The 10078-nt window shown below is 38.0% G+C and overlaps 1 protein-coding gene across 1 annotated transcript; it reads right to left on the reverse strand.

Annotated features, from left to right (window-relative positions):
- Positions 1-459: 459 nt before the first annotated feature.
- Positions 460-7171, reverse strand: LOC127799735 (uncharacterized; the record flags this gene model as incomplete). The annotated part of the gene is made up of 7 exons (XM_052333960.1): positions 6214-7171; positions 5706-6171; positions 5333-5453; positions 2851-4438; positions 1817-2346; positions 825-960; positions 460-689 (listed from the first exon to the last, which is right to left on the reverse strand). Coding segments are annotated over exons 1-7 (4029 nt in total), but the record flags the coding sequence as incomplete, so codon positions are not given.
- Positions 7172-10078: the final 2907 nt, after the last annotated feature.

Here is a 10078-nt window from a genome sequence, read left to right on the forward strand (position 1 = left end):
TGTGAACTGCTAAATCTTCAACAAACAAGTGAGAAGGGATTGGCATAATACCTACCACATATGATTGCCCAAGATGTGCAGCCTGTGAAACACATCCATTCAATCCACGACTTCCCCCTCCATAGACCAAATTAATTTTTCTCTCTCCCAATTTTATGCCAAGTTCGCTTGCTGCAAGTGTGTAACAAATATCGCTCCCAGGTTGAGAGCCACATAGTACACATATGGTATTGATTCGACGAACTGGCTGGCCTTCCATTTATGTTAGTTCTTTATGTATGCCCTGAAAGTAGAACTGGTTAAAGAGGTTTGGCAATCAAAAGTAACTACATAGAAATTCAACAATAAATAAACATAAACAAAAATCATACGTATATACAAGTAGTTGTGATTGTGGCTCACATCTTCCTCTGGTTTTACGTCCAGAAACGGCTTAAACACCTTCTATGAAGCGGGGATAGGCTTCCCATCCAATTTTCTTATAGATTGGCAAACAGGGTCAATTATAGTCAGATTCCCAAGACTATAGCGTTGGTGGTCACTTCTAAACTGGGTCCATAAAGCAAGAATTTCTCGTTGCACTATTCCACACGGATGCGTCTCAAGAGTCAATCGGATATCATCCAAAGACTCCTTACTCAGCCCATCCTTTATGAAACAAATTTTATCATCTCGATTTATGGAAGTAAACCCCACAGATTTATATCGTGTGTTACAAGTCCATCGAGCACATTTGTGACAACCATTTAATCTTTTCGCTCTTCTTTTTTTCGAAAAACTACTCTTTCCCAATCCTGGAAAATGCTTAAAACTAGGTGAGGTTTCGCCAAGAAATCGAACTTTTGCTTCAATTAACCAGCGAATATCCTCAGGGATATTTTTATACATCAACATCCGAAGTCTTTCACACCTAGTGGCATAAATCTTTTTTAAATCATTTTGTGGGAGAGATGGATAGTACTTACGAATTTTCAAGAGCTGAAGATTCATTTTTTTTTAAAACAGAACTATAGTAAAAGAAAAGTAAAACAAAATAATGAACCTTACAAAAGGAACGAGAGTACCTGATCGGAGAATAACACAAATGAGAGAAGACTGAGCTCAAAGAAGTGTGGCTTGCCTCATGCAGATACGGGGTCTCTTATAGGGCTGTGGAAGTCACCATTCCAACAACTACACTTGGCTCGAGACGTGCCACAAGTGCAGGGTCACGTCTGGCGTCTCCTTTTTCAACGTTCGGTGTTTCTTTTCAACGTTCCGCGTCTCCTTTTCCTTTATAGGGAAGTGTGTCGTTTCCTTTATAGGGCAGTTTGATTGCTCTGCCCAAAAAATAAATAAATAGTTGTCATCGGCGTTGAGTTTGTCTCCTTCTTATATTTTTATATATATATATATATTAAGAAAATAAAGTTTTTATTTTATTATATATTTTTTAATAATTTTTTTTTGAAGGGGCCTCATAAAATCAAAATCACATATACCACACAAAACAACAATTTCCACCTTACCCCCCAACTTGAATTGCGTATTGTCCTCAATCGACAATAATAGAAAAGATAGAGGATAGACATACCTGGCGGTCATCGATGCATGAATATGTGATGTTTTCTTCACCCTGAATAGCTACAGGGGTTGTTATTAATGTCCTGGACCTAAAGACATCCATTTAACCTAAATGGAAAAGTGGTCTTTTAATGTCAGATTCCCAGACGATACGAAACCTCTTTTACTCATTTAATGGTGGATCCCCTAAATCCACACTTCCTTCGTCTTCCTCATAACTATACTGATAAGGTTTCAACCTATGACCATTGACCTTAAGGCATTGCCCTGACTCTTGATTTTCAATTTCGAAAGCCCCATATTCCGAGATGGACTTGATTATGAAGGGGCCAACCCATCTTGATTTTAATTTTCCTAGGAATAAATGCAATCGAGAATCATACAAAAGTACCTGTTGCCCGACATGAAAGCTTTTCCTAATGATGCGTCGGTCATGCAACTCTTTCATGCGAAGCTTAGCCAGTCGTGCATTTTCAAATGCATCTTTTCTTATTTCATCAAGCTCATTTAATTGGAGCTTCCTAGAGAAGCCTGCTTCGGTCAAACTTTTGTTGATTCTTTGAATTGCCCAATATGCTCTATGTTCAATTTTCACAGGAAGATGACAAGGTTTACCATACACTAATCTATATGGAGACATTCCCAAGATCGTTTTATATGCAGTCCTATATGCCCAAAGAGCGTCTACTAATCTCAAAGACCAATCTTTGCGATTGGTGGCAACGGTCTTTTCTAAGATATGTTTAATCTCCCTATTAGCTAGCTCAGCCTGACCACTGGTTTGGGGATGGTACGGCGTGGAAATCTTGTGCAACACACCATATTTTTTCATGAGACCTGCCACGACCTTGTTATAAAAATGGGAACCCCCATCACTAATGATCGCTCGTGGCATCCCAAACCGACTAAAAATGTTTTCCCTTAAAAATTTCACCACAATCCTATGGTCATTGCTCCTTGTCGGGATTGCCTCAACCCATTTGGACACATAGTCAACAGCAAGTAAGATATACTCATGCCCAAACGAACTAACAAATGGACCCATAAAGTCTATACCCCAGCAGTCAAAGACTTCTAACACCTGGATTGGTTGTAATGGCATCATGTTTCTCTTGGATAGACTGCCTAGTTTTTGACATCGATCACAACTTGAACAAAATCTGTACACATCCTTAAATAATGTTGGCCAATAAAATCCACTTTGTAGAATTTTTGCAACTGTTTTCTTGATGGAAAAATGGCCTCCACAAGCAAGAGTGTGACAAAAATTTATGACACTTTGTTGTTCATGATTAGGGATGCATCTACGAATGATTTGGTCAGGACAATATTTGAATAGATACGGGTCATCCCAGAAAAATGTCACCACCTTCCTAAAAAATTTTTCTTTATCTAGTTTGGACCAATAATCTGGGATCTGTCTAGTGACTAGATAATTTGCTATATCAGCGTACCATGGAAAGGTGAGTGGTTCAGTTTGAGTGTTTGTTTGAAACAATTGTTCGTCAGGAAAGGAATCTTGGATTGGGTTTTCAAATTGATTAAGATTTTGGCATGGTAGACAAGACAAGTGATCGGCTACCACATTTTCTACCCCTTTTTTGTCTTTGATCTCGATATGGAATTCTTGTAACAATAAGATCCATCTAAGGAGATGGGGTTTTGCATCTTGCTTTGTTAATAAATATTTAAGAGCAGCATGGTCAGTAAAAACAATCACCAGTGACCCCACGAGGTAAGACCGGAATTTGTCTAGGGCGTAGACAACTGCTAGCAACTCTTTCTCTGTCGTGGTGTAGTTCTTTTGAGCCTCATTAAGAGTTTTGCTAGCGTAATATATCACATAAGGTTTCTTGTCTTTCCTCTGACCTAACACGGCTCCTATCGCGTAATCACTGGCGTCACACATCAGCTCAAATGGTAGGGACCAATCAGGGGACTGAATGATAGGTGCAGAAACAAGTGAGTTTTTTAATTTCTCAAAAGCAGCTTGACACTTACTGGTCCACTCAAAGGGCATGTCTAGGACTAAAAGGCGACATAAAGGTTTGGCTATGGTACTGAATGAAGCAATAAAGCGCCTATAAAAACCAGCATGGCCAAGAAAAGACCTAACATCCCTCACATTCTTTGGGGCGGGTAATTTTTGAATTAATTCAACCTTAAACTGATCGACCTCAATACCCTTAGAAGAAACAATGTGTCCTAAGACACTTCCTTGAGTGACCATGAAGTGGCACTTCTCCCAATTTAGCACTAAATGCGTTTCCTTGCACCTCTCTAAGACTCTTTCTAAATTTTTCAGACAACTATTAAAGCTATCTCCATACACTGAGAAGTCATCCATGAAAACTTCCACCACATTCTCTACCAATTCACTAAAAATGCTCATCACGCATCTTTGAAATGTTGCAGGGGCATTGCATAGACCGAATGGCATTCGTCTGTAAGCAAATGTCCCAAATGGACAAGTGAATGTGGTCTTCTCCTGATCCTCTAACGCAATTTCTATTTGATTATACCCAGAGTACCCATCCAAGAAGCAGTAGAAGGCATGTCCCGCTATTCTCTCTAAGACTTGATCTAGAAATGGAAGCGGAAAATGATCCTTCCTTGTCACAGAGTTGAGTTTCCTATAATCAATGCACATACGCCATCCAGTCTGGATGCGCGTAGGGATGAGCTCATTGTTCTCATTTGCTATCACAGTGACTCCTGACTTCTTAGGTACAACTTGAGTCGGACTGACCCATTTGGAATCTGAGATGGGGTAGATGATACCTGCATCTAACAGTTTAAGAACCTCTCCCCGGACAACTTCTTTCATGTTCGGGTTCAAACGCCTTTGCATTTGCCTTATAGGTTTCGCATTTTCCTCTAAGAATATCCTATGGGTGCAGGTGAGGGGGCTAATGCCATGTAGGTCAGAGATAGACCATCCTATAGCTTTTTTGTGCATTCTGAGGAGATCTAGTAATGCTTCCTCTTGATGTAATTCTAGGCTTGATGAAATCACTACTGGCAAAGACTCCCTTTCACCTAAGAATGCGTACTTAAGGTGATTCGGCAATGGTTTTCTCTCAAGTTGGGGTGGACGAACCAAAGATGGTGTGGTTTCATTCCCAGGTAATTTCAATGGCTCTAGGCCAAGCATCAGTTGTGTGATCACCCTGGCTAACTCAACGTCAGGCTCTATCCCTTTCGAAGTTTGCTTCTCTAATTTATAAATAACCTGCTCATAAAGAGCCTCCTCAAAGTATTCTTCACTTAAGGTCTGGATTAAATCTACTTCCTCCAATTCCATTTCGTCATTTGGTTGCTTAGTTACCTTGAAAACATTCATCTCCACCGTCATATTCCCAAATGATAGTTTCATGATCCCATTCCTACAATTGATGATTGCATTCGAAGTAGCAAGGAATGGTCTCCCTAGGATAACGGGAATAGGTGACTGAGGACCCTGGTGGGGCTGGGTATCTAAGACAATAAAGTCCACTGGGAAATAGAATTTGTCCACTTGGATTAGGACATCCTCCACAATCCCACGAGGAACTTTTACTGATCGGTCAGCCAATTGAAGAGTGACCCTAGTGGGCTTGAGTTCTCCTAACCCTAGTTGCTGATAGACATTGAAAGGCAACAGATTGACACTAGCCCCTAGGTCAAGAAGTGCTTGGTCGACTTTTTGGCTTCCAATTATGCAAGCAATGGTAGGACATCCTGGGTCCTTGTACTTTGGAGGGGTCTTAAATTGAAGGATAGCACTTACTTGTTCTGTTAAGAATGCTTTTTCCCGCACATTGATTTTTCTTTTGACTGTACAGAGATCCTTCAAAAACTTAGCATACGAAGGTGTTTGCTTAATTGCATCCAATAAAGGAATGTTTATCCTTACTTGTTTGAATACTTCGTATATGTCTGCATTTGTTTTATCTCTTTTTGATTGGGTTAATTTTTGAGGAAAGGGTGGTCGAGGTTCAAATTTGGATCTCTCTTCAACACTCTTCCCTTTTTCCTTTTGCTTTCTCTCTTGCTCTCTTTCTTCCTTCTCAGCTTTCTTTTTACCCTCTTTACTTCCTTCATTCACTTCCTCATCATTCATTTCATCATGCCCTTGGTCTTTTTTACTAATGGTAGGCCACATTGTCCTAGGGTCCTTAGGTTTCTCAATTACTTTCCCACTCCTAAGGACAGTGACAGACTGGACTTGTTCATGATTCTCACTAGATGACCCTTCGGCTCTATGGGCTTGACCTACGGGGTTCGGACTTGGTTGTGAGGGAAACTTTCCTGGTTCTCTAACACTCAAGGTCTGAGTCAACTTAGTTAGCTGACTTCTCATGTCTTCTAGAGCCCTATTTGTTTGTTCTTGAAACTTGGCTACTTGGGTATTAGTTCCTATTTGACCTTGCATGAATTGTTGTAGGGTGTCCTCTAGAGATCTCTTATGAGGAGGTTGATATGCACCAGATGACCCTTGGTTTGGTTGGTAAGACTGTGGCTGTGAGGGGAATGGTGCATGGGGTTGGGCGGCAGAATCATTTCTCCATGAAAAATTAGGGTGATTACGGGAGTTGGGGTGGTATGTATTGGAATTAGGATTGTACCCTAAGTAGTTCCCACTCTGATTCTGATTCTGATAAGGCCTACCCTCTGTCTGACGTGGTTGTACTCCAGATGCTTGGCCATAGAGGACCTCTTTAAAAGCAGGAATGGTAGGACAATCTTCTGTCATATGGCCATTCGTCTCACAAACCACGCAAAGGACTTCCACCTCATGGACGGCCTTGGTTTTTTTTAACTCTAATTCTTCCATCTTCTTTGTTAATGCTGTTAACCGGGCATTGATGTTATCACTTTCACTTATTTGAAATTTTCCTCGAGGTTGTGGACTGACATGCTCTCTTGAGTCTTCCAAAGACAATGGACTTACCTCCCAATTCCTAGTATTCTCAGCTAAAGTGTCGAAAAAGTGAAAAGCTTCTTCAGGTGTCTTCTCATAAAATTCACCATTGCACATGGTCGACACTAACATCTTAAGGTTAGGGGTTAAGGCATCATGAAAAAAACTAACCACCCGCCACTGCTCAAAAGCATGATGTGGGCAAGTAAGAAGTAGATCTTTGAAACGATCCCAAGCTTGAGCAAATGACTCGGTGGGTTTACAAGCAAAGTTCATCATTTGTCTTTGAAGGGATGCTGTCCTATTGGCCGGAAAATATTTCTTTAAAAATTTAGTTTGCATTTCTCTCCATGTTCCTATTGATCTCGACTCTAATGTGTTTAACCACATTTTAGCTTTGTCTTTTAATGAAAATGGGAACAATTTTAGCCTCACAGTATCCTCATTGACATTCTGATCGACACAAGTGCCGCAGACCTCTTCAAATTCTCTCATGTGAGTGTACGGATTTTCCGAATCCATACCATGAAAAGTAGGTAACATCTGAATGGTACCCGGTTTAAAGTTGAATCTATGATGGTTAACTGGAAGTACAATGCAAGAGGGAGTAGTTTGCCTCGGAGGGTGCAAATAGTCCCTGAGAGGTCGAAGCATTTCAGCTCCCAAGGGATCTTGATCAACATGATCACCCCCTTGAGCAGACATGTTATCATTTTGTTGAGACATTAGAGATTGTGAATGGACTTCTTGTTCTAGCACTCTACCTGATCTAAGTCTCATACACTGTTTAGTAACTAAAAGTTACCTAACAAGTTTTTTTTTTTTTTTAAGTATATAGATTTTTTTTCTTTATCTTTAAAATATTTATTATTTTTTTTGTTTTTTTTTAAAAGTAGTAAAACAACAAAAATAACACACTAAGTTACCAATTAATCTCCCCGGCAACGGCGCCAAAAACTGACTGCTACGCTACCCTGCACATTTATTTATCAAAACAACAACCAAATTTATCAAACATTAATCCTTTTGTTAAAGCAGGTATAGGGCGATTATACTCGCCAGTGTGCGAGTGTGCGTGTAGTACAATTTTAAATTTATAATTCGGTGAGTCCGAGTCGGTTCACAGGGAGATTATTTTGGATGAAAACAGAAATCACTGAATATTTGATTTTAAGAGGTGATTAAGATAATCTAAAGGAAATGATTAAAACTAAATTAACAATGAGTTTAAGTAGCTTGGGTCAAGACAATTTCAGTGTCAAAACCAATTAATTCCCAACTTAATAGAAAAGATCAATAATATTCATCTGAATTAAGTTTTGCAGATCTATGAGTAATTTTAGTTCAAGATAATGATAATTCTTGTTTAAGCAATCTCCATACATGGCATGGAAATTCTAAGTCAAGCAATTATCATAAATTGAATTATATCCCACAGATAGAATTTATAGGTACAGATTAATCATTTGGGCTTGGGTATGAAAACATTTCCAGGTCTAGCAATCTCCATACGTGGCATGGAAACTCTAAGTTAGGCTTATGCTCCAATCCAAACTCAAAGATACACTATACGCACACTGCTCAAATTAAATCAGATTAATATTACACAATTGAAGCGCAGCTTTCTTTGGGAATCATTGGCGTTGGACACTGTCATTGCCTTAACCCAAGATCGGATTTAGCTACTCATCTTCATTTTTAAAATAAATTGGCAGGAATTTAAATGACGGGAATTAAAAGACAGTATTTAAAAGACTATTTTTTAACCGACCATATAGGCGGTTTATAATGAAAAGACAAGAATTGAAAGACTATTTTTTAACCGACCATATAGGCGGTTTATAATGAAAAGACAAGAATTGAAAGACTATTTTTTAACCGACCATATAGGCGGTTTATAATGAAAAGACAAGAATTGAAAGACTATTTTTTAACCGACCATATAGGCGGTATATAATGAAAAGACAAGAATTGAAAGACTATTTTTTAACCGACCATATAGGCGGTATATAATGAAAAGACAATATTTAAAGACAATATTCAACCGACCATATAGGCCGTATATAATAAAAAGATAATATGAATAACATAATACAACTATATGGAAACAAAGGTTGAAGATTTAAGAGAGAAATTCTAAGAACGAAATCATATTGAAACTAAAGTGAAAATTTTGAGAGAGAAATTTCAAGAACATAACTGTACTTTCATTATAGGAAAATTGAATGGTTACAAATGCACCCTAAGTGCTCTATTTATAGGGTAAAAGATGCAATAGAGACCACTCAATTATATAATTTAATAATACAAAATATCTAAAGAAAAATAAAATAACTAATTTAAAAATACAAAGATAAATAAAATATCTAACACATGATGTAAGCGATGATGTCATTCCAACTCATGATGTAAGCAATGATGTCACTCCAACCCATGATGTAAGCGATGATGTCATCAATTTGTGGGACTTGGGCTTTTCATATTTTTGGGCTTGGGCCTTCCTTGTGTTGGGCTTGGGCCTTCCTTGTTTTGGGCTTGGGCTTGGGCCTTCCTTGTGTTGGGCTTGGGCCTGGGCTTTCCATGTGTTGGGCTTGGGCCTGGGCTTTCCATATTTATATTATTATATATATATTATATTATTATATATATTATATTTAATTTTTTTATATTTTATATATTTTTATATTAATATTTTTAAACATGCACAAAATTTCAAAATGCATAATAATATTCAATTTAAACCATTTTAAGATCAAAATAAGGGTGAAATTATAATAAAATTTTTACAAAATTGATCACTAATCAGCTACCACGACTCACACTTGCAGGAAACCATAACCACAACCAAATCTTGCCAACCTTCTAAGAACCTAGTTGATTGATGCTAAAAAAATGCAAAATTTGTTATGTTTTTATTACCTCCTAATCCATTTGATCAACTTAAAATCTCCAGAATTGCTTGTTGCAGCCCAAAAGAAGGAAAAGAGATGAAAGAATGACTCATACTCTCCAAAGGCATGATTGAAAGAGGAATAAAAAGTCAAGAAATAAAGGTGTTCTAATAAAAGTCAAAGCCATTCGAATAAGTCTTCAAAGGTATTCAAATATGAAGCAAATCAAAAGAAAGCTGCTCAAACATTCGAATAAATCATTCAGACATTCGAATATGCAAGATATCGGGTATGTATTCGGATAAGCTTGGCCTAATTCGAATAAGAAGTAACAAAAAATCAAGATCTCCAGATAAGATTGTGCATATTCGAATAAAAGCCAAGTCATTCGAATAAGCCGAGCATGAGAAGAAATTCGGATAAGCACATCGTTTGGAAGCAGTGAAGACATATTCGAATGAAAGCCAAGTCATTCGAATGAAGTTGAAGAAGAAAGGAAATCTATTCGAATGAAGGCTGAGTAATTCGAATAAGAAGCAACCCAAGGAATTCCATATTCGAATGCTTCCCAAGTCATCCGAATGCAAAGAAGAAGTCAAGAGAAAAATTAGAAATTCATTCGAATAAAAGTACTGTTGCATTCGAATGACCTAGAAAATCGTCGTGTAAGGAACAGTAAAGCATGAAATTCATTCGAATAGGACTAAAATTCATTCGAATG

This window comes from Diospyros lotus, chromosome 4 (genome assembly GCF_014633365.1).
Source record: "Diospyros lotus cultivar Yz01 chromosome 4, ASM1463336v1, whole genome shotgun sequence".
In the NCBI taxonomy this organism is placed as follows: domain Eukaryota; kingdom Viridiplantae; phylum Streptophyta; class Magnoliopsida; order Ericales; family Ebenaceae; genus Diospyros; species Diospyros lotus.